Here is a 26,170-nt window from a genome sequence, read left to right as displayed (position 1 = left end):
TGTTTTCTACAAAAGATTACAATAGTAAACTTATTATTCGTTTGTATTTAAATTAATAGATACAGTTATTTAATTTTTTTTAAATTTATTTACAATAATAAAGTACAAATAATACCGTATTAAAATAAATAATACTTTTCAATAGGTATCACTTATTAATGGTTATTATTACTAATTAGTAAAAATTTCTAATTATTTTACTATTCTACCTACTTTGTAATTTTTTCCACAAATAAATAAAATTAATATGTTAAAAAAATGTAATTCACTTGATTTGGCAAATTCATTTCTAATAAGTCCTAAGGTCGTAACAGATATAAGATCTCTGATTATTTTTTATATTACGGTTTAATTTCCCTAGAATCTCCTAGCAATAAAATAAATAAATAAAATACATGTTCCTAAAATATCAAATCATATTTCACAATCCTAGTCCTTTCTATACAACTTCTAAAGAGCGATATACACAGTTCTCGTATATATATTTTTTATGTTGTAAGTATATACAGAATGAAAAAATGTAAGTAGGTAGTTGTAATAGGTATTTATATATGTTACGCCTGCGCGGATTAGACCTCTGTACCTATTATATTATCTGTAACGATATTTTCCAATTCTAAACTAAATATTACAAAAAATAGTGTTAAAAATCTTATCACTCTCTCTCGCAATCTTTAGGATTTTAATCTATGTTAATCTCTTACTAATTTAATCGTGACTATAATGAGTTTTATAACTAAGTAGTTATAGAATAAAATTATTAATTATTTTTTTCCAAATATATATATGTATATAAAGCAAAATAAAAACACGAAGACATACAAACACATGTCGCAAAACGTGCTTGGACAAAATGGCAGTCAGGGATTTATGTCTGATATGAAAAATTATAGTATCTTACTTCTGGTAATAATAATAATAATCAATTTTCAAAAGTTGGCAGTCGCACACTACTACTAATGATAGCGGAATTAAACAAAATAATTCTAAACAAATAACCATGTGGTTTTTACTTGTCACAATTATCTTTTAATACCAATATTTATAAATATGTTGTAGCATGTATTTTAAATATTGTTGGTCCATATACCATATATTGCCACATAATTGGTGTCAACTATGGAAAACTGTAGTATCTTACTTCTGGTATTAATAATAAACTTTTGAAGATTGATTACATCTTCAAAAGTTGGCAGTCGCACACATACTAATGATAGCGGAATTAAACAAAATAATTGTAACCAAATAACCATGTGCTTTATTACTTATGTCTCAATTAAATTTTAATACCAATATTTATATATATGTTATAGCATGTGTTTTAAATATTGTTGGCCCATATATTATATGTGGCCACAGAAATAACTAAAATAAGATTTTATTTAAAAAAAAATAACTATTTCAATTGAGGCAAAATCAGTTATTTTGATTTTAAAACCGATTTTGATAAAATTTCTTATGTACCAAAGTATATCCTTTCAAATACAAAAAAAAATCTTAGATAACAAACGTACAAAAAAATACAACCGAAGTGAGAATCTTCTCTTTTTTTTTAATTCGGTTGAAAATTATACTTTCTTTGCTAAGGGGTTCAAAAAGTATACTCAAAGTTTCAACATGTATTAGTCCAAATAGGGAAATGTAAAACGGTTAAATTATACGTTTTACAACTGGTTTTTATTTTTATTTTAATGGTGCGCAGTTTTTTTTTTACTAATAATAGAATGATTCCATAAAGAATAGTCAACAATAAAATGAAGGACATTATTTTAAAATGGCCGCAGCCACAAGATGGCGGATTTCATTATAAAAGTTTCCTTTTAACAGGCAGAAATGTTTTAAACAAATTTGTTTTGATTGAAATCGTATTGCAGAACAAAATCTGAAATTATTACATTGACACCTTCTTTCAAATCAAAACTGCTATATTGTTTAGATTAAATTGAGTTTTGAGATTATCAATTGTTTGTAAGACTTTATTATTATTTTCAGACAATGGGCAACCTATTTGTCTTTATACTGGGCGATTTGTTACCGTTCAACGCAGTGCTGTGGATCCTGCTGGCTATACCGCTGTTACATTTCTGTATACTGCTTCGGCTTCCCGAAACCCCCTCATATTTGATCAAATGTGGAAAAAATGAGGTTAGTGAACATATATATCTATATAAATATTAAATAATTAAAGATTTTGTCTTGCAAAAAAAAACTACTTCAATTGTGACGAAATCAGTTATTTTAATTAAAAACTAAATTACTGAACCGTTTTTGATAATTTTGGACCGATTGGTCCTATTATACTTGTACATTTTTAAATTTATTCCTGAAAGGATAAAAAAAAATATTTTCCAAATCGGTTTAGAACTGACGGAGTTATGAGGTACCAAACATAAAAAAATGCAATCGAACCAAAACAATGCTGCCCATCCCTGGACCATTAAGTTCCCTTTCCAGTCCGAGTGTTTCCAAGTTCCGTTCTCAAAAAAGTTTGTTCCATTAAAAAAGTTACCGTTAATAACAGTTCCCCCCCCCCCCCTTTTTATATAAAATTAATTTATGTAACACAATTATATTACTAGGTTATATTACACCTAGACAGTGGGGAAAGAAATTATTAACCAATGACAGAGCAAGTATATTGCTAGCAATGGGGACCAATGCCCCATTGCTAGCAATATACTTGCTCTGTCAAATTCATCTCCATAGGGTCGTTCCTGGAGCCTATTGTTTTTAATACGCCATTGTCCTCTCTACCTCTTCACATATCATCCCTCTATGGTATTACGGCAGTGCAAATGAACAGCGTAACCAGAGTTCACATTTCATACAAAAAAAAACTTATATTTTATTGTTAAGATTCATAAATTCACATCACTCGAAAGCCCTGATTAAGAGATTTTCAGAAAATTACTCTAAGTAATAAACTTTGTTAGGGTAAAAATAATATGTTTGTTAACAAGGGCTCTCTCTGGACACTGCAAGCCAAACAAGTGCATGGCCCAACTAGGCTTATACCCAAAAAGTGTTTGCAGATTTTGTCACAATGAAGAAGTAACACCGCAGCACATAATTTGTGGCTGTAGCCCGCTTATACATAAACAATATATCTCCTTTGAAATATGTACTTTATATTCCGAGCAGAGAAAATAACATCGCTACAAAGAACATCTTAAAATTCCTATCACTGCTAGGAATTAGCAGCGAACTTTAAAAAAAGGCGAGCACAAAAGATCATAAAAAGGTCTTACAAGTTTTTCTATCTGAATAAACTCGTCTCTCAATAATGATAAAAGTTCTAATTTTATTTATTTATTTATTTCTTCAACTGGGTGAGTTTTTTTTTTATACAACTTAGAATGGCAAACAAGCTGACGGCCCACCTGATGGAAAGTGGTAACTGTCGTCGCCTATAGACATGAGCAGTACCATGGACATAACAGAGTATACTGTTTCGCCCATGATACCCCCCATGCGTTGCCATTCCTGAGGACTCAGGTGTTATTCCTCTGTACCCAGTAAATTCACGTCATATCCCACCCTTCAACCGAAACATAGCCATGCAAACACAGCTGCTTCACGGTTGAAACACGAATGGGACAGAGGTACCCAAGCAATCGACTTTTGTACAAAGTCTCCCTCTGGTAAATTATATCTATTGCCAATATCAATTTTGTACCATACTCATGAAAACAATTAGGAATTAGGTCAGAATTGGGATCGGTTTGCAATAGTTTTCATTGGCAAGTTACACTAATACGCATCTATCAGAACAGTATAGAACTATTATGTCGCTAGTGTTGCGATTGGAGAGGGCGAACCGTCACAATTGTAATGATCAATCTTTTGGAATTTATTTCAAGAGTAACCACACTTGTTTAACTTGTGGTAATAGGGGGGAAAGGGATTGTTAGTAATGGAGACTGAGAATCCCATTGCTAGCAATATACCAGGTCGAACTCCTCGCGGTTCCCCCTGGAAACTATCATGGTTAATTCCTGATGAATTCATCATGATGGGCTAACTGGCCTGTTTTCATTCTCATCGATCACCCTTCACTGGTGCTCCGCCAGCGTATCCCGTTAGCGCAGGCGGGGTTACCGTACCATTTTCACCCATCAAAAAAAAACTTGTAGTAATATGGACATATAAAAAATAATATCTAAGATAACTCTGCTAAACAAAGAATTGTATTGCTAGAAATTAAAATTGCAATACTCTCTTTAAAAGGAAACAGCAAAAGTCCTGGGTTGGTTGAGATCTCTGCCAGAAGACGACAAATCGATCCTGGAAGAGATGGACCGGCTTATTTCTGAGAAGACGAGCTGCGAACCGAAGTTCTCCCCGAGACTGCTTTGTAAGTATACTTCTGTTTACTACTAGTTTGTTTCTGTAGAACTCATAAACATTTATATCTTTAGCTTATCCTATTGTAAATGCCTGTTAATTTTTAAAAAACAATTTAACAATTGTTAAAGTTTCCTAGTTATAACTTTAAAAATTCTATGCCTGCGAATTGAAATGTTCATTATGCAATAATATTCTTAGTAAACTATCAATAAAAATATAGATTTTTAATGGAGATATGTTTTAGAAAATTCCTGAAGCAAAATATGAAGCAAGTGCAATTTTTTTATGCTAAATTTATATGCAACATATTCTTTAATTAACGTCTCAAGTCACTAGTAGAGAAATAAAATTGAATGACTTTTATTTGTTAGATACATTGTTGATATTTTGAAAGCTATCAAAAGTCAAAAAAAAAAGAAACCAAAGTCACCGACATACCCCGATAGATAAGCAAGCTGAAGTGCCAATAGACTGGTCGCATAGTTCGAAGAACTGATTGGGAAGAAAGGTTCTTGAGTTGCGACTCAAGTTTGTAGAATGATCTCCTACTAAATGGAATGGCGACCTCAAATACATTGCAGGTAGTCAATGGATGTAGATGGCTCAGGACCGTTCCTTATAGCAGTCTATGGAGGAGACCTATGTCCAGCAGTGGACGGATAATGGCCAAAGTAATTGAAAATTATAAAACTATTTATTAAAACTGATACAGGTTTTCCCAAGAGACTACAGCATATACAGGTTTCTTCAGGGTCGGCAACGCACGCGCAATACCTCTGGTATTGCAGGTGTTCATAGGCTACGGTAACCACTTACCATCAGGTGGGCCGTATGCTTGTTTGCCACCTCAGTGGTATAAAAACGAAAATGTAATTAAATACGACGCCACACTTCGATAAAGCTAAAGGTGTTCTTAATGAAAATCTAAATAAACGATTAATTAACCCGAGCATAAAACAGGTGCATTAATCGATTCTTGATTCGAGTGTTAGACTTCGTCCAGTGCCAATCAAGAATGGATTAATAGATTAAATGTTCTAATTTGTTATTAATTCTATTTACAAAACGTTTCTGTGATGACGTCAACAAAACCTGTTTGCCCATTTATTAAAACAGATCATAGTACTTCCAGAAAGAAGAAAATTCTCAATTTATCCACATTTACCTTCTGTAAAGGTATCGAAAATGGTGCCCAACTATGTTATAATAATTGGTCATACGGACAACGATCCAAATGAGAGGCTTAGCGCGGAAATGAGAGTTAGCAATGGAGTTTGACAGCTCCATTGCTAGCAATATTAGGTCGACCTCCACGTGGTTCCCCCTGGAAACCATCGTGAACAATTCTTGTTGAATTCGTCACGATGGGCCCGTCACTGGTGCCCCGCCGGTGTATACCGATAGTGCGGGTGGGGTTACCATTCCATTATCACTCATAAAAAAAATTACATTTTCAGTAATTGGTCTAACGTTGTAATATGTTTCAGTCTCATTAGAGACACATATACACTACTTACTGTATTCTACGGGTTCTCCCACGTAAATCGATACATAAGGTATCTTGTATACTATGTAAGGATATAACCTACCCAGTGTACTAATTTTCATTCGAATTTGTTAAGTAGTTTTTGCGTGAAAAAGTAACAAAGATCCCTCCATTAATTCATACAAACTTTCGCATTTATAATATTAATAACACCTCGGCCCTCTGTAATGGCAACGCATGAAAGGTACCATGGGCGCGCAGTATACTCTATTATGTCTATGGTACTGTACATGTCTATAGGCGACGGTTACCACTTTCCATCAGGTGGGCAGTCAGCTTGTTTGTCATTCTAAGTTGAATAAAAAGTAGGATTGTTTGATACTTTTTAGGGTATTTAATAATAACAAAGTATCTTCGCTAGACGCTTTGAAGCTCGATATGTATTTGGAGCAAATCAATATCGTCACAGTACAGACGCTGAACTTTATATTACCACTAGCTTGTACTCGCGACTTTGTCCGCGTAACAAAAATATGATGATAAAATCGGGATAAAAAGACTATATCTTTCTCCATCCCATGTAGGACGTGTATACTAAATTCAGAGCGATTGTTTAAGCTGTAAAGGCGCTATAAAGTTACAAACTCACTTTTACATTTACAATATTTGTAAAAATTCGAATAAATATAAAAAAATCATCATTGACCTGTTCTCAGTATCGAGAAATATTTTGGAAACACGCACATCTATGCGAATATTTCTCGATTGTTTGCAAACAGTCTCCCTAGTTTATTAAGGCCATTATTCGAAATCACATGCGAACAAAGTATATTGCTACTAGTAAACACCTAACGATATCTGGAATATTCTTTACTCTTTAATTAATACTAAAGTACACTTCACGATTCATACTGTACAAAGGTATGGTAAATTTTATCACAAAACATTGACACGTTCTGAAAATAACCTCAGAATGACCGCACACATAATATTGGCAATAACAACAATACGGAACATTTATACAAAACAAACAAGGTTAATAAGCAACTTGACCGAGTACACACACTTGACTCTTGACATTTGACACCAAACAATAAATGCAACCAAATTAAATGGATGGTGAATTGAGAATAACGATCGGTGAACAAGGACGTGGACAGTCTAACGATTCGACAGGTCACATTACCAATTGGCGCAATAAATCTGTTTGCGATTCCTTCCATTGTTTTCTCGTGTCACTGTTCGACACTTCTACTAGCACAATCTAGACTAATATTATAAAGAGGAAAAGTTTGATTTGTCTTATGTCTGTTTGTTTGTATTTTTTTTATAGGTGATAATGAAATAGTAACCCCATCCGTACTACCGGTATACACCAGCAGGGCACCAGTGACGGATGATAGATGAGGATGAAACAGATCAGTTAGCCCATCGTGACGAATTCAACGAGAATTGTTCACGATGGTTTCCAGGGGGAACCACGTGGAGATTGACCTGATAGGGCATATTGCTAGCAATGGAGCTGTCAAACTCCATTGCTAACGATCCCTTCCCCCTGTTTGTTTGTATTGGATAAACACAAAAACTACTCAAGAGATATTAAATCTTCCACCACCTATAGAAAGCTACATTATCAGCGAATAACATAAGTTAAATATTATTTAAAAGAATAACAGGAATAGACATCTTTTTTTTATACTACTTAGAATGGCAAACAAGCTAATAGCCCACCTGATGGAAAGTGGTAACCGTCGCCTATAAACACGAGCAGTACCAAGGATATAACAGAATATACTGTTTCGCCCAAGATACCTCCCATGCGTTGCCATTCCTGAGGACTCAAGCACTCGACTCGAGGACTGAAGCAGTCGTTTGCATGGTTGTGTTTCGGTTTGAATGGCGTGAATTTACTGGGTACAGAGGAATAACACCTGAGTCCTCAGGAATGGCAACGCCTGGGGGTATCATGAGCGAAAGAGTACACTCTGTTATGTCCATGGTACTGCTCATGTCTATAGGCGACGGTTACCACTTTCAATCAGGTGGGCCGTCAGCTTGTTTGCCATTCTAAGTTGTATAAAAAAAATCTAAGATATATGTATATTATTCCCATGGCACCCCATAGAGATACGAATAGGTCCATATATGTAAAAATGCTTCCTTGTTCTTAGCAGAAATGCTGTATTTTTTGTTTTAAAATTGACGCGTACGAAGTTGCCAGCAAAGGCTAGTATTTACAATGCGTAGTACACTCCTCGCAAAAATTAAGGGAACATAAAAATTATTGAAATTTTTGGGTGATTTTCAACAGGCTGTATTTCAGTGAAAAATAATCGTACAGGAAATTTAAAAAAAAGGGTTTTGAAGCTTGAAAACTCTAGTTTTCAGATTTTTTGGTGAAAAAAATTTTTGAGCTCCGGTTTCCATGCAATTCTTAAACAAAGCTGAAAATATTTTTTTTCTAAATTTTCTAGGTTTTGTTTTTCATCTATGGGCATAAAAATTTTTTCGAGCTACTCCATTGTATAGGTCTCTTAGCGTGTTTATTCAGCTTCAAAAATCGCTTTGGATGGCTCAATTACGACCATTTGTCTCCGAGATATCGAACTTTGAATGCAAAAGCATCCTTTTCCATTCAACTGCTAATATCTCTGGAACTACTGGTCGCACAGCAAGCGGGCGCCGAGTTTCTTTATCTGCATAAAATTTTCTTGTTTTTTTTGATTTTTTTTTTTGATAATGAATTTTTAAAAAACAAAAAATTGAGTAAAAAGTGAAAAACAAATGAAATTATTGATTTTTGAATGGATTAGGGTGAGTTTAAGGGACAAAAACCTTGTTCCCTTATTTTTTCCAAAATTTCAATCAATTGGTCCGGGAAAAACCGTTGAACCGATCGCTCCAGGGATTTGGGGGGGTTCTTTAAGGAACAATAGACTGTAAAATTTTCCTCAAACCTTAGCTTTCCCGCCCATATTAGCGAAGATACAGCCAAGTAACCAAAAAAGGAGAAAAAGTCACTTTTTTCCACTGTTTTCAATTCAATGTTAGAGGTGGAAAAAAATTTTTTCTTCACTAACTCTTGACTGTGCTTAATTGGAAATTTTATGCAGATAAAGAAACTCGGCACCCGCTTGCTGTGCGACCAGTAGTTCCAGAGATATTTTGAATGGAAAAGGATGCTTTTGCATTCAAAGTTCGATATCTCGGAGACAAATGGTCGTAATTGAGCCATCCAAAGCGATTTTTGAAGCTGAATAAACACACTAAGAGACCTATATAATGGGGTAGCTCGAAAAAATTTTTCCATGCCCATAGAGTGAAAAACAAAACCTAGAAAATTTAGAAAAAAAATATTTTCAGCTTTGTTTAAGAATTGCATGGAAACCGGAGCTCAAAAAATTTTTTCAAAAAAATCTGAAAACTAGAGTTTTCAACAAAACCCTTTTTTTAAATTTCCTGTACGATTATTTTTCATACAGCCTGTTGAAAATCACCCAAAAATTTAAAAAAATTTTATGTTCCCTTAATTTTTGCGAGGAGTGTATTTATACGTAGACAACTGTATAATTTTATCTTTTTATTTTTAATGCATGTCGTTAATGCTGAATCGTATTTTTCTTTCTTTCGATAGGAAAAGATACATATTATATTATATAATCATATCAGGTACGCTATATGAATTGTAAAGTAATTTAATACACCTAATTCTTTGATATACAAAAATAGCAATTGTCCAATTCAAATAAACAAATAACGTCGGAAATTTCTAGAAAGATATTCATTGAGGAAACTCATTTCAAATGTTCGTCGATGGGTCTATTATTCATTGACATTCGTATCGGCATGGCGTCGTTACAAATTCCCCTCCATTTTATATATATATATATATATATATATATATATATATATATATATATATATATTCTTTATTGCACTTGTAAATTACAATGTTAATGCATTTATAAATAATGTGAGCAAGGGTGGACTTATCTCTGACAGAGATCTCTTCCAGTCAACCCAATGCAGTTAGAAAACATGTTGCTAGCGGGCAGCTGAAGTGCTACAACTATTAATATTTAGAATACATAAACAAATATACAGTTAAATAAAATATTAAGATACATAATAAAATATTACATAAATACATATACTATAAATAAATATAATATCTACTTACTTATACAGTGGATGTTAAAATAAATGAATATACTACCTAGAATAGAAATTTAGTTCAATGATTTCAAAGTTTGACAGTTCAATTATAAAAATAAATAAATTATGACTCAAAGGAAAGAAAATGTAACTTCAACCTTTTCTTGAAAGAGGTAATTGAAGGGCTCTCTTGTATGTGGGAAGAGAGTTTGTTCCATAATTGGGCAGCTCGATACGAGAAAGAGTTGCCCATAAAATGTGTTCTACACAAAGGTAGGTCGAGAATCCTGGACTGAACTTGACAGGAGCGTTTAGGACGGATTGGTGGTGGTAATAATTTAAATCGAGATCGGAGGTACGAAAGAATTGGGGTTATTAAGTATGTTATAAAGGAAAGAAAGGATGTGCATATCACGTCGAAGTCGGATAGAAGCCACTTTAACTGGTTGCGAAAGGCAGAAACGTGATCATATTTACGAAGACCAAAGATGAACCTAATGGCCAGATTTTGTAATCGTTCCAGCTTGTTTAGAAGCTCCTCAGTCACATCCAAAAAACAGACGTCGGCATAGTCAAGTATTGGGAGTAGTAGAGATTGTGCGAGCATGATTTTAGTATTTACTGGGAGAAAGTATTGAAGTCGCTTGAGAGAGTGAAATGTAAAGTGCATGCGTCTACTGAGCTCATTTATATGACATGTCCAAGATAGAGTGCCGTCCATTATGAGACCAAGGTTCTTAACCTTCTCGCTATATGCCACTGGAACTCCATCGTAGTAAAGTGGCATCCCGGTCCAATTCAACCTGCATCGCATCCTGCTGCTGCCAATAATGATAGCTTGTGATTTAGCAGGATTTACGAGAAGACCAAATGTCTTAGCCCACGATTGTATTGCAGATAAATCCGTATTTAAGACAGCAATGGCATCAGACACTTCGGACAGTGCAAAGTGTCTGTAAAGTTGTAGATCATCCGCATACAGATGGTAGGGAGAATTAATGATCCGAGAAATATTGTTTATAAAAATTGAAAAGAGTAAAGGAGACAGCACGCCACCTTGAGTTACACCGGCAGTGAGTGGAGACCAATCCGATGAAGCATCATTGGCTCTGACACACTGCTGACGACCGAAAAGATAGGAAGAAAACCATTCAATAGCAGGAGAGGATACGTTTACTACACGGAGCATGGCAAGCAAAATGTCAAAATCTACTGAGTTAAAAGCGTTAGTAAAGTCAAGAAGAACAATAGCTGTGAGATTAGTGTCATCCATGGCACGCCGAATGTCCTCAAATATTAAGTAGTGCTCCAGTCTGCTATGGGATGGACGGAAACCTGATTGGAAAGGGCATTACAGGTGATTGGCAGTGAGATACTGATGTAATTGATGGTGAACTACTGATTCAAGGACCTTAGAGAGAATGGGGAGAATGGATATGGGACGGAATTGGGAGAAGCTGGTCGGATTCAGAGTTTTGGGAAGTGGAATAATAAAGGCCTTTTTCCACTGTGTCGGGAAAACATTGCATTTCAGTGAGTAGTTTATAATGTGTGTGATTACGGGCAATATCTCATCCAACACCGGCAGAATCATATCGAGGCTTAAGTTGTCACTGCCAATGGCTTTGGTAGATATGGAACAGATAATTTTTCTGACAGCATCTGTAGACACTATACGGAAAGTAAATGAAGGGCAATCAGGCACTTCGGCATCAGAAAGATATGAAAGAGAGTTGGCCCTAGCAGAATTACTTAAAGAAGAGGGAGGAGTAGAAAAGTGATTATTTAAACCATTAAGGTCTTATTAAGAGATTGACTAGAGGATTTGCCTATGCCTAAAGATTGCAGAAATTTTTGCGGTTGGGAGAGGTTTTGAATGGTAAAATGGATATAGTGGCGTTTGGCATCCCTACACATTCTGTTGCAGATGTTACGTAGTTTCTTATAAGCCTCAAAATTAACCTGAGACCTGTCGCGCTTATACCGATTTGCCCTATCACGCTTAGCCATAGCTCTTCTAATTACTGGGGATAACCAGGGAGCTGGTGGATGCCTAATACGAACAGGACGAATTGGAGCATGAGTATCGTACAGTTTTAGTAATTCCAGATTTAGGATATCCACCATTACGTCAACGCTATCAGCAGAGAGCAAACTCGACCAATCGATGCGCCCCACATCCTCTCTCAAACGACCCAGATCCATACACCGAAAATCACGAAGCAGACGAACCTTGTTTAGTCTTAGGAGGGCGTACCCTATTTATGAAAGATATACTAGATCATGGTGAGAAATCACATTTGCCCCTGAGAAATGGCCATATTAGGATGAGAAACAATTGTGAGATCAATAAGGGAAGGTTTACTATTAGGGAAATAATGTGTCGGATTTGGCAATGTGAGTATTTGAAGATTTAGCGCAGTAGTTAAAGTCTTAAGTTTACTAGCTCTGTTGTCATTCCTCAACATACAAGTATTTAAATCTCCCATAAGAACGACATGATCATACTGAGTTACTAAATTTTCCAGTATATGTTCTAAGGTGCCAAAGTAATCAGTTTTGTTGGAAGGACAATACAAAACACCAAGTAGAATCTTTTTATGGTGAATCTTCAAAGAAAGAAACAAGTATTCGAGAGAACCAATATATCCTGGCTGAGATGCACAAACCACATCCGCAGCAATGTGATCGCGAAGATAGATCCCCACTCCACCTCCGCCTGTAAGAATCCGATCGTTGCGAAAGAGTTTGTATCCCGGAATGGCACAACTGACAGATGGTAGAGAGGGCTTCAACCATGTTTCGGATACAAGTATACAATCAACTATGCCAGCGCTGAAGGATGTGAGAATATCAGGGTAATGAGCTATAATACTCTGAGCGTTAATATGCACTAGGGAAAGGAATTTGGAATGGTCAGTAAAAGCAATAAGCAATTTATTTTCAAGAGGGTCACCATCAGATAACGAAGAGTAGAAGCAGTATTAAAATCATCAGAGGAAGAACAAGAAAAATAATCATCTTGTATATTCATAAATACTTGTTAAATGTATAAAAATAACAATATATTAATAAATAAATATTAGTAAATCTATATTATCGCACTAAATATATCCTATATAAAATATTAAAAAAAAAACAATAATAAAAAAATGCTTAATTTCTGCTTAGGTTGACGCAACGAGTCAAGTTCATACTTACTACAAAAATATCACACACAAAAAAAATATATCAAAAAAAAAGAAACATAACAATCATCAAACATTTACAAAATTGAGAATAGTGGGTACGGAATCCAGAACTGCAATAACTAAACGCAACACTGTAATTGTATTTGTAACTGTCAATTGTCAGTGGCTACTGACAATTGACAGCTCACACAAGTAACATTTTAAACAAAAAGACGGTTTACAAAATTGGTATCTTAAAAAAAATTTAAATTACCCTCAGTCAGATTATTTAAGTGAGAGAAAAAAAAATTATGAATGTGATAAACAAATAACTTTGTATACAAAATCTGGATCGTAGAATATTTCAAACTAATATCAATCAAATTATTTAAGAGAGAAAAAACAAAATATGAATGTGATAAATACATATACATGTTCAGTGTTACTATGCTATAAGAGATATACAAACAAAAAAAAAACAGTACCCACAGTTTTTAATTCCCCACACTCTAAAAAGTACCTCACACAGTGTATACAAAAAAAAAAAAAACAGTATTTTATATAAGGTAATGTTACTGTAAAAATTTAAGTTTGTGAAGCTAGACTGTACAAACATTTTGCCAACAGAGTTATACAGCATTAGTCGCGAGATTCTTGGGATATAAAGAGATCATATGCTGCAACTCAGACATTGAAGCAATTTTCTTACGATTTTTATTAGGAAGAAGGATTACTACAATACCATCGGAAGACCAGCACTTCTTCATCCCAAAGTGATTTCGAGCTGCAACGAAGACCTCTTGCCGTTTTTTAAAAATTCTGAAACGCTTACTTTGGAACCTTTTAATGTGGTTTTGGCCTTCCATACAGATCGAAGATGCGTTGAAGAAAATCGGACGAGAATTGGTCGGGCTGTCTCCTTCTTGAGACCCAATCTGTGACAGGTTTCTATAGCTTCGGGACTCACACCACTCAATTTCATGCGATCAGATAGGAGTGCTAAAAGCTTACTACGTGTATTCTCATCATCTTCCTCCTTGATTCCGTGGAAGAGCAAGACTTTCCTACGTGAGTGAAATCGATCCAAACCCAGCAAAAAGCTCAACCTGCGACTTGATCATTCCCAATGACTTCCATATGAAGCTTTTAAATGATGCGTAATCTGCAGCCAAAGTTTTCACTGTGGTTCCCGAAGAAGCAGATCCATGCTGCTGGCACCCTTTCTCATACTCCTCCATCCTACCCTTGAACATAGAGGCTAGATCGTTAATGCTCTTCATAAGCTGCTCTGCTGTAGTATCCATGGTGACGTAAGTTTTTTCTAATAGTAAACGGCACTGACAAAGGCGAAACCATTACATCGGCGCTCGTTTATTTCAAACTTCTTAGTTGACTTCAGAAAGGAGGTCCTTGAGTTGTCTGTATTTTTTTTTTTCATTTTGTATTTGAAGGCATCGTTTGTCTTTGAAGAAGGACCGCAGGTTATCCTTAATCTATTGCGGAACAACATCCGGGGAGTCTACCATGAAACGAAACTCGGAATTTCCGGACTCAATTTCGTATATACCGAAATCGACCCAGTAAATGGAGCTTGCCGTTTTATTTGTCATAAATCCTACCATAAAAGACCAAAGGAACGATATTTTAACTTTTTTAATAGTTTATGAACGATATGTATTATGTAATTTTAAAGTCAAATTTGTATTGCATTAGATCTATTTCGGAAAATATTCCTCGGTAGGTCCTCTTATACTTTAACCAAAAAATACCTGGCTTGTTGTACGCCATAGATTAAGAATGGTCTATTCGTGTTCCTTTGTATATGTACCTATATAATTCCGCGTTCTATATTCAATTTTTTTGTTTATTTAAACATTCTTCGAATTATTTTTCTGGTTATTCTTGCATTCTATTAATTTTGAATTAGGAAACGTTTATTTTAGGAGTTGATAATATAAAAATACAAACAAAAAATACAACGCTAACTCCTCTATTCAATTAGGGTTGTCACATAATTAATTTTAAAATTTTGCGATGTTTAGACATATTTTAAATACACTACCGGAACTTAACGCGATAAAAAAATTGCAAGTAAATAGTACCTACATACCTGCTTCTTTATTGCCAACGAATCGACGTGTATTACACTACATCGTGATCCTATCGTGACCAAAATTTTCCATCGCCTTAAGTCCCAATAGTGCATTGAAAATAAGTTTCACATAATCACACTAATTACCTGATCCTCAAGTTAGGATAACGTCTGTTAAAAGGAATCGGGCAACAAAAATCTGGAGGGCACAACCACCATTGACGCGACCAGGAATCGAATCCGCGATCTTATTTACGCAAAGTAACCACTACACCATCGAGTATAATAATTACGTCCCGTACGTACATGTGAAACTAGTGCTCATAGTAGCTCGTTTGTTTTGGAGCTTTGGGGTGGAACACTTGTGCTTATCTTAGTAATTATGAATGTAAAGTTATAATAGAGTCAAGGACTATCTATCTATCCTATTTAAGAGCTGCGCTCTTGTCGGTGGAGCTCTTGCCACTCGCTACGATTTTCAGCGAGTCTCTTCACCTCTTGATACGACACGACACCAACTCCTTCCTTGATCTGCCTGATGTAACTATGTCTCGGTCTCCCTCTCCCCCTCCTTCCTTCTATCTTACCTTCTATTATAATGTTCATAAGTTCGTCGTGTCGTATCAAGTGTCCCAACATTTTGAGTTAAGGACTAAATCATCTAATTTAATGTTTTAATCATGTAGAATTGTTATTTAGTTAATAAATTAGTTCTTTAAAGACTCTTGTCTCTTGTATCTAATACTCTCAAAATTATCTTTTCTTACAGTCTCTGATAAAACAGCAAGGAAAGCCTTCTGGGTGGCTATAATAGTGAACCTGACAAGAGAATTCTGCGGATGCATCGCCGTACTGGTGTACGCGAGCCATATATTTGCGGAAGCGGGCAAAAATCACAACACCAGTATCGCCCTATCGCCGAACAAGCAATCGATTCTGCTCGCTGCGGTCCAAATAATGGGGTCGTTTTTGGCTTGTCAACTCGTGGACAGAGCTGGGAGGAAGGTAAATATTGATGTAAACCCTTATTAGAATTATTGAACACCATTTCCGTCCGATAGATTTTTATTGAAAGTGAAAACGGAATCATTAGTATCGTGGTATAGTATTTCCTGTTTTTTTTTTTAATACATCAATAATTTATTTGCACCGATGAAAATAAATATTTATGGGATAAGAACATAGATTGATAAGGATGAGAAATTTTGTGCTTCCCATATTACCACGGTGCATCTATTTACCTCAGATTATGTAAACAGAGTATTTCCATAGAAATGCTTCGCCAAAATCAGGTCGACTTGTTTTGCCATGTGTATGTACATTTATTACTCAGTATGTAGGAGAAATCATATTGTAAGGTAAAATTAAAAAAATTAAAATAGTTTATTTTAATTAAATCTTATTTAATTATATTTGAAAGAACTAGTTAAATAGTCCATAATGATCCATAATGACGCTTATCTTTTTAGAAGAACGCTTATAGTTTTTACTTAGTTTTAACCGACATAGCCCGAAGTATAAGTAAGCTGAAGTGGCAATGAGCTGATCACATAGCTCGAAGAACCGACAACCGATGGGGAAGAAAGGTTCTTGATTGACGACAAGCAAACGCAGAGTAGGATGACCTCCCACTAGATGGAGTGACGACCATTGCAGGGAGTCAGTGGATGCAGATGGCTCAGAATCGTTCCTTACGGCGGTCTATACGGAAGACCAGAGGGAGACTGTACAAAAGTCGTTTGTTTGGGTACCTCTGTCCTATTCTTGTTTCTACCGTAAAGCAGTTGTGTTTACACGGCTGTGTTTCGGTTTGAACAGTGGGAAACAGTATACTCTGTTATGTCCATGGTACTGCTCATGTCTATAGGTGACGATTACAACTTTCCATCAAGTGGTCCGTCAGCTTGTTTGCCATTTTATTTATTTATTTATTCATTAGTACAAATATGTGTACATGGCGGACTTAATGCTAAAAGCTATCTCTCCCAGTCAACCACAGGGTAGTGTCAGAATACTCGAATGCGGTACTACTAATTATTGCTATACATACATACTAAAATTACATATAAACGAATAAATATATATAAATAACAAATATACTTACACATATATGATATATACTATATTATACACGAAATTGAAAATAGTATAAAGCACTTACTGCTCGGAAGAAAAAAGTGAGCGTGAACTTTTTTTTGAAAGACGGTTTAGTCGGTAGTTTCTTAATGGCATCCGGAAGCACGTTCCAGAGTCGTGAAGAATGTAGGAGTAAAGAGTTTGAAGCGTAGCCAGTACGGTGAGAGGGTATTATTATAGTATAAGTTGTATAAAAAAAAGACCTATGTCCAGCAGTGGACAGATAATGGCTGAAATGATGGTGATGATGAATATATTCTATAGCATGTGTAGTGTAGTAGATTCTTTGTTTTATGCACGGCTAACGAATTTAATTTAAAATACTTGGCCACACATTTATAATACTAAGTGTTTATTCTACAGCCTCTTCTATCAGTCACGAGCATCGTGGCAGGATTCAGCATGTGCTTGCTAGGAATATGGTTCTACCTGCAAAGCGTTCAAATCTTCATGCCAGGATGGATACCCATTGCTGCGATGTGCACGTGTATATTCGCTGACGCATCAGGCCTTCAGCCGTTACCGTTCGTTATTATGACGGAAATGTTCAATTTTCAGGTAATTTCTTTATTATTTTAGCTAAAATAATTTTATTATATTTTTTTATTTAGAAATATCAACATTAATTACTATATTTTGGTAAGGGTGTTACTTAGCAATATTACAATTGTACATGGAAGATTTAAAATATTTAATATATATATTACATATAAGGGGTCTTAATAAGATCAATAGAGAAGCCGAAACAATATTTTTTTGAAATTATGTCTGTCAATATATTTGTTCTGGCATCACGTGAAAACTTCTGCACCGACTTAGATGTGGTTGCCACAGTTATGTTCCTGAAGATCTGGCTTAAAATCTAATTCATAAATTCAGGTATAAAATGAGCTATCCCTTCCTTTCTCGTAGGTATCGTAAGAGGTGACTAAGTTAATGGTCAAGAAATAGGCAGCAACTAAAACGTCACCAGAAGCCTAACTACAATTTTCAATCTGCCTGCCAAGCGTGAAAACTACTGACAATCCCTCCCCTCCTTAAAATAGGGAGAGGTCTATGTTCAGCAGTGGATAGTTGAAATGCTACAACCGCAGATAGGCTTTTGGTGATGTTTTAAGAGAGATTCTGCTGGCCATCTCTCGACTATAAGTTACCTTTTTCAATACATCTGTACCAAAAAAATTAACTATAGCTTTTAGGAAAAACATGAATGAATGAAAAATTTTACAACCTCCGTGGTGCAGTGGTGAGCACAGTGCTTTGCGCAAATGAGGTACCTGGTCCAATTCCCGGTTTCCCCATTGAAAGAATGGAACTTTTCTAAATTGACTCCTGTCTGGGTGTTCTGGGCTGTGTTCCCGGATGTTCATTGTCTAGTTCTTGAAAACAGGGTATTTATTTATCTATTTAAACTTGAATGCACAATTATATAAGTAAACGTACATTTGGCGAACTTAACACCTTGACATTCTTTACCAGTCAACCATGAGGCAAGCAGAAAATGAAGTAGACGGTGCATTTACTACTAAAATATGTATATATATTAGATATCCTAGTTAAGAGCTAAGCGATTGATATGATCATGCACCATTCATTTATTTAATCATCACTTTCACAGCTTCGCGGTACAGTGGCAACACTCATCATGGCGATCTCCTTAGGAACTGACTTCGCACTGCTCAAATTGTTTGCACCGCTAAACAGCTGGATCGGCTACCATTACACTTTCTGGATATTCAGTTTTATATGTCTGGCAAATATCTTTTACCTATATTTCTACGTGCCAGAGACAAAGATGAGGAGTTTAGAAGATATTTATGCTGATTTGGAAGGAAGAAATAAAAAGAAAAATATAGATAACGTAATAGAAACCAATCATGTTTGAATTTGGTTAAATTAGGGACATTTAGAAATAAATTTGTACAAAAGTTCATTTTACCATTCCGAATATAAAATTATATTAGGAATATAGTAAAATATATTAATACTCTATGCATGATGCTAATCCTGAAATAAAACTTACGGATTTAATAAAATATTTTAACCACCATTAATATGAATTACAATTTATACCAGAGGTAGACTTTGTACAAAAAACTTTGTCGTTCGCTCGGGCACCTCTGTCCTATTCGTGTTTCTACTGTGAAGCAGTTGTGTTGCATGGCTGTGTTTCAGTTCGAAGAGTGGGATATGGCAGTGAATTTACGGGGTACAGAGGAATAACACGTGAGTCCTCAGGAATGACAACGCATGTAGGGTATCATGGGCGAAACAGCATACTCTGTTATGTCTATGGTACTGTTCATATCTATAGGTGACGGTTACCGCTTTCCATCAGGTGGGCTGTCAGCTTGTTTGCCATTCTAAGTTGAATAAAAAAAATATTAAAACGATATGGACTACAAAAATCTCATTCAATACGGTTTTATTACAGCAAAAACAGCTGAAATATCAGCTGTCACTTGTTTCACTGGCGCAGAATAATGCCTATACAATTTTGTAACGCCAAATGAATGAAATAAGAATATATACATAATAAGTAGGAAATTTTAGGTTATCAAATTGAAGATATGTACCGACAAATAATTATTTCACAATTTTGGTACCATTTCTTTTTTATAATACTAGATACTTTATAAGACCACATGATGTACATACTCGATAAAAATTTTACGTACAAAAACTTCATTGTCCAAACTTCGATCATTAATCATCACAAAATTTTTTGTTTATGGTAGTTCGTTTTTCGCCACGAACTGTATCTAAGTAAAATTATAATATCGATGTTTATAAGTACAGTTAAATCTAAAAATAGATTTTATATTAAATGGATATTTATTTAAATCTAGTCAAAAAAAAAAACAAGTAAAATCCCAGGCCTTCCTTTGCATTTGTTATGACAAATGAGATATATGTGACAGAAGGTATAAAATTAATTAATCTAAAATCAATTTCTTTAAAAAAATCCTATTTAAAGACTATGCTAATTGAAAGAGGCTACATTAAATGTACAGAGGGGAGGGAAAGGGAGTTTGTACGTTTGTCTATACACAGTAATGTTCATACATAGAGTATATAGATAGAATGTCTCCACAGAAATGATTCGAGAAAAATGGGTCTACTTTTTCATACGCATTTTACATTGTTTTCAACATTTTACGTGATAAACAGTTGAGTTTTTTCTTTATAACTTCTATGTTTATTTTGTTTTATATTTTGCATCTTTTTAATGCGTAAAAACTCGTTTTATTTATTGAGTAATTAAATATAGATACGTCAAGATAAATTGTGTAAGCAAGTATATAGAACACTAATAAAAAAAGTCAGCTAATTTGACAATTAGCTGACACAAAATTAACGGGTTTTTGAGGCTCTATCTATATAATCTAAGTATTTATAGTACTTAACAAGTACTGAACCATATTTATCGGAAATCTAATATTTATAATTCATAGTTACTGTGTCATATTTTTTAGTACCACGTAGATAGTGTCATTAAAAACTGTGCCATCTACTGTGGTAACTCCTTATGAATTGTTTAAAGCAAGAAATTAAACAATCTTAAATATAGGTAGCATTTAGTTTTTATTTATATGTGTGTCAGAATTTTGTAAATATATAGATTAAGAAATAAAACAAAATGTAATAGTTTTAGAAGATTTACTTAGTACAATAAATAACCAGCTGTTTACAAAAGCGTCATATTTTTTATTGTTTTTGTTTTTTTTTTTTTAATACAAAATATTCGAAAACTCAAAGTGTAACTGCCAAGTTTCATTATTGTATATTTTCAACAATGTTGATTATCATTAAAAATACAATCCCGTAGGGGGATGACTTCGTGATACTTATCAAAAAGACTAGTTACAAAAACATTGGATAACTACGTACAATAACTTCAGGAAGATATTGGCGCCAAATTATGACAGCGTCAAAAATTATTTAAACTTTTTTTTTAAATTAAAATACAGTGTCATGTCAATGTCAAATTGACATTGACATTTACATTTTTCATCAGTTCGCATAACTTTTTTTAAATCCTGTAATTTCTCGTCAACCGCCAATATTTACACTTCTTAAAACTACAACTCAACATTACCACGATTAAATAAATTAAAAGTATTCCTTCCATTTTTTTTTTATATAGTTGCAATAATAATCATTAATAACTTTTTATTTGCAAATAGTATTTTATTTTCAAAAACGATATACATCGAACGTATATCTAAGATGTTATAGTTAAAAAATCAATTATAAATTGGGGCGGTCCTGTAACTTATAAAACCCTAAATCAGTCATATCAACAAAAACCCATTTTCATTATACTTTATTATACATAGTTTACAACAGAACATCTATTACAATGATTCATATTTTACACATTACCTTTTTTTTTTGTTCAAAATGAGAGGCAAAAGAATATCATTACATAAAATTTATAGTGATTCGATGTGACAATTTAATGGTCAAGTACACACACAGATACAAAATTTTGGCATTCGAACAAAACAAATTTGAACTCTCAGACGTTTGACATTTTTGTATATAACACAAATTCATTCATTGTCCAATTTGGAATTTTCCCTCTAACGTTTATATTCAATTTAGGACTTCTTGTGATATATTTCTTAAACTAGTGCATAATTGTATACAATAATGGACCGTGTTATTCACATCTTAAGTCACAACTGCATAATTCAGTGATTGATGAAAAAAAAATATAAATTAATATTTTATTATGTAAACATAATGTTATCATGTAAAAGTATATATTCATAGAAAGAAGGAGAACAATATTTTTTTATTGCTTTTTATATATTATTTTTGCAATTTTTTTGTGAGGCTTATATTTGGGGCATAAGACCGTCAAAAGTGATGTGGGGGGGGGGGGGGGGGGGGGGGGGGGGGGGGGTAATTTTCGATATTTCATTTTCAATTAGAAATTCATGTTGTTGTTTTTAGGATTAAATAAATAATGAGAATTAGACATAAATATTTAACGGGCCGTGTGGTCCCGGCATAGAATGGGCCACCTCTTCCGTTCCCGTGGGTGTCGTAAGAGGCGACTAAGAGGGAATTAATGGTCAACGGATAGGCAGCAGCGTCCCTATTGAAATATCATCAAAAGCCGAACTACACATGCCAACATGGCAATCAAGCGTGAAACCCTTTCAAGTATTAGTATCCATGACAGGGTACAGTGTCTACCAATGTTCAGCAGTGGACAGTTAACGGCTGGTATGATGATGATGGTGATGATGATGATTTGATGTAATCACCGTATATTGTTTTTATAATAATCGTTATATTTACGTATATTAGGTATAGTATTGTTAGAAACAAAATGACTATGTAAATAGCATCTATATCCAGTTACTTGTATGTGTATAAAATACAGATCCACTTTACTATTAAAACTATATTTCGCTTATTTTCAATTGATGTACTTCAGTTTTTTTTTTTCATATTAATGTTCATAAACGTTGAAGATTTTAGGGGGCCTGTCAATTCTACAGATATTAAATTGAGCTGTAAAGTGGCACTGAAAGTCAGAACACAATAGGCCAATTTGTATCCACGTAACCAAAACTTGTCAAATTTTTGAAATTGTATGTTACACCAAATCGGTTTACGATAGTATTGCTATATACAGGGTTAATCATAAAGTAGGAACCAAGTGGATAATATTTGTGATAAAACTAAACAAGTTCTATAAATATCTTATTTGAAATCTAAAAATAATTTCTGTAACATCTGTACAAGCCACGCGGTCACGTGATCGATTCAGTATAAAAATTTTAAATAAAAATAAATTAATTAAAAATTAAAAAACAGCCCCGACACAAGTCTATAAAGAGATAAAGGCCTTGAAACGCCTTATAAATTGTAGCTAAGAACAATCAATCACATCGACTTTGAAACAAAAAGCTGCGTCATAATCGGTCGATTCGTTTAGGAGCTATGACGTCACGGAAAGACACACAGAGATTTAAGAGAAAAGATTAAAAATATTTTTTAGATCTTGACCGTCCTTTTTGGGGCGAACTGTACTATTTCAATCATACTTTCATTGATTTACGGTTTGGTCGTATTGTGACTTTATGACTAAGCCTGTATATTTCAATGCTAAATAATAATAGTTGGAAATGCGGTCTTGTTATATATAAATATATATATAAATCCTATTCTGAGTATAAGAGCAACATTCAATCATTAGAACACTTAAAAGCATTGAGATCTTTATAACGAGCAGAAACACTTTATTAAAAAAAAAAAAAACAACTTATTAAAAAAAAATCTGTATACAATTAGTCCAATATAAAAAGTTCCTTACAATTGAAACAAAACCTTATTTCTCTCTAGATAGAACACGTTATACCTTTTTTACTTCGAGGTCTGCATTCCAATTACTATACAAATATAGAGTAGGCTTACACATTTTTCTATGTACTTAGAATATTTTATACAATATGAAAGATTCTCTGATGGGCTGTAAAAGGTAAAAATATAGGTTTTTTAATCTATTTTTCTACAAAATTTAATGCCTGATTTATAAATATATATTTTTTAATTTGATAATTTTACAACTTTGTAACGAAATAATTGGGAACTACAATTTTTTTATGCAACTTAGAATGGCAAACAAGCTGACGGCCCATTTGACGGAAAGCAGTGACCGTCGCCTATAGACATGAGCAGTACCATAGATATAACAAAGTATTAATTAAATTTATTTAATTTTTAATTAATTGAAGCTAAATTAATTAAAAGCTGCGACGACATCAAATATTTTAATTTTTTAGTAAATCTAGTAGAATTGTATTATATATAGTATATTTCATATACTGAAATGAATTCAAAAATAACAAAAAAGAAGAAGGCATATTTTGTTCTCAATACAGTACTTTTTTTAATACCACAAAGATGCCAAACTAATATGCAGCCCGTCTAAATGTAAAACGGTCCAGCGTTTACTATCAGACGAATTACAGTTAGTCTATGGACACCTGCAATAGTAGGGGTCATGTGCGCGTTGCTGACCCTGAAGGAGCCCTTTATGAAGAACCCTATATTGCAGTCAAGGAAACCCCCAGTAGGGAGCTCATTCCTCACTAAGCGTTCACGAAAGGAAACCATTATATATTTAAATGATTAGATTAAAAAGAAACCACTTTAAGGTTACTAATGACTATTATAGTCATTAGTAACATTGGCCTTTCTTTATCTATAAATATTTAATACCTAAGTTTCAATAATAAACTCACAACGTGAAAAGTACACAATAACATTTGAAATGTATAGAGTTTAGACTTAGAAAAATTAAAAAAAAAAAACAAAAAAAAAACAAATTATTCCTACCTTTACAACCCATACAGAATAAAACACAGCCAAACAGTAATTTGAAATCCATTCCTAATTAGGGACGGTCACACGAAACCCTTTATTTTACCAATATTCATATTTTATTTTTATTAATAATTACATATCAAATACCGAGTCTAGGCTTATGTACTTGTAAACCCTTACAAGTTACAAGTTGGCCTGATTTCTCGTGTAATATGAGAAATTTGTTATATTACATATCCTATATGTAACGCTTGTGTTACATGTAACAGTACATGCGAAATTTCTCAATGAGCCGCTCATCTGATGTACACGTCTTATGTAATATAAGACATGAATTCTATAAACATGCATACGAAATGTAATGTTACATCTCTTATTTGTAATACTCGCCAATGGGTTGTTACATTACGAGCAAAATATCTCAATGAGCAACTCATTTGATATACCCATCCCGTATATTATAAAGCATGTGCTGAATTACATAAAAATAGGTATACCCAAAATGTAATATTACATCTCCCATTTGTAATACTCGTCTCTTAGATGTTATATTAGACACAAAATGTACATTTGATATTATTGGACTGAGTAATTGTGCGCCTAACAATATTATGAGTTTAATGTCCATTTCATAATTACACGATTATCAATTTTTTTTGTTTTTTTTTTACAAGCTGAGGTATGCTGTATTGTTACCGTAATCATTATTATATAAATGACGATATGTTGTTAAATAAATCAATACACTTAGATATGTTTACTCTGAGATTCTAATACAGTAAGAATACATTGGATTCATTTAAACAAATTACATTAATATAATTAAATAAATTACAGATTAAAAAAAGGCCAATCAAATCAGTACTAGCAAATATATATATATATATATATATATATATATATATATATATATATATATATATATATATATATATATATATATATATATATATATATAATGAAAGATATACACTGAATGAAAGATTTCTTTCTAACTAGAAAAAAAAACAATCTAGTTCCTTTCATTGTAAGATTCAAATTTAAATGTAAATGAAACTTCAATGCCTTTCAAAATGGAGCATTAAACTAAATGTTAGTATGTTAAATTTTATATACATTGAAGGTACAAAGGAACTCTTTTGTGATACAACTTTTTCATTAATAAAATTTTATTCTAAAAAAAAACACAACTCAATTATGGTTCAAAAACTAAACCACTGAACCGATTTTGATAAAACTTCCATGGGACCAATCTAAAAGTATATCCTTTCAGATAAAAAAAATGCAAATTAGTTTAGAAACATATATAACATAAAATAACAACTGAATAGATAGCCTCCTTAATTTTTGAAATCGGTTGAAAATAGCTTTTAAAGTAATATTCTTAAATCTAAGTGGACGCCGCTTTGTGGCTTACAAAGAATTCCAGCATTGTAC

The 26,170-nt window shown here is 33.6% G+C and overlaps 1 protein-coding gene across 1 annotated transcript in view; it reads left to right on the top strand.

Moving 5' to 3' along the window:
- LOC113511279 (facilitated trehalose transporter Tret1-like) overlaps positions 1 to 21,090 on the top strand; it is a 28,189-nt gene extending 7,099 nt beyond the window's left edge. Inside the window, exons 4-8 of the mRNA XM_052903146.1 lie at positions 1,993 to 2,145; positions 4,228 to 4,354; positions 16,020 to 16,255; positions 17,750 to 17,944; positions 19,005 to 21,090. Coding sequence (XP_052759106.1) covers positions 1,993 to 2,145; positions 4,228 to 4,354; positions 16,020 to 16,255; positions 17,750 to 17,944; positions 19,005 to 19,271 — 978 coding nt within the window. The 3' untranslated portion in view covers positions 19,272 to 21,090. The remainder of the gene's footprint in view (positions 1 to 1,992; positions 2,146 to 4,227; positions 4,355 to 16,019; positions 16,256 to 17,749; positions 17,945 to 19,004) is intronic.
- Positions 21,091 to 26,170: the final 5,080 nt, after the last annotated feature.

This window comes from Galleria mellonella, unplaced genomic scaffold, assembly GCF_026898425.1.
Source record: "Galleria mellonella isolate WM207_F2 unplaced genomic scaffold, CSIRO_AGI_GalMel_v1 utg133, whole genome shotgun sequence".
In the NCBI taxonomy this organism is placed as follows: domain Eukaryota; kingdom Metazoa; phylum Arthropoda; class Insecta; order Lepidoptera; family Pyralidae; genus Galleria; species Galleria mellonella.
Note: the sequence above shows the minus strand (reverse complement) of the source record. Positions and strands in the feature narration are given on the sequence as shown.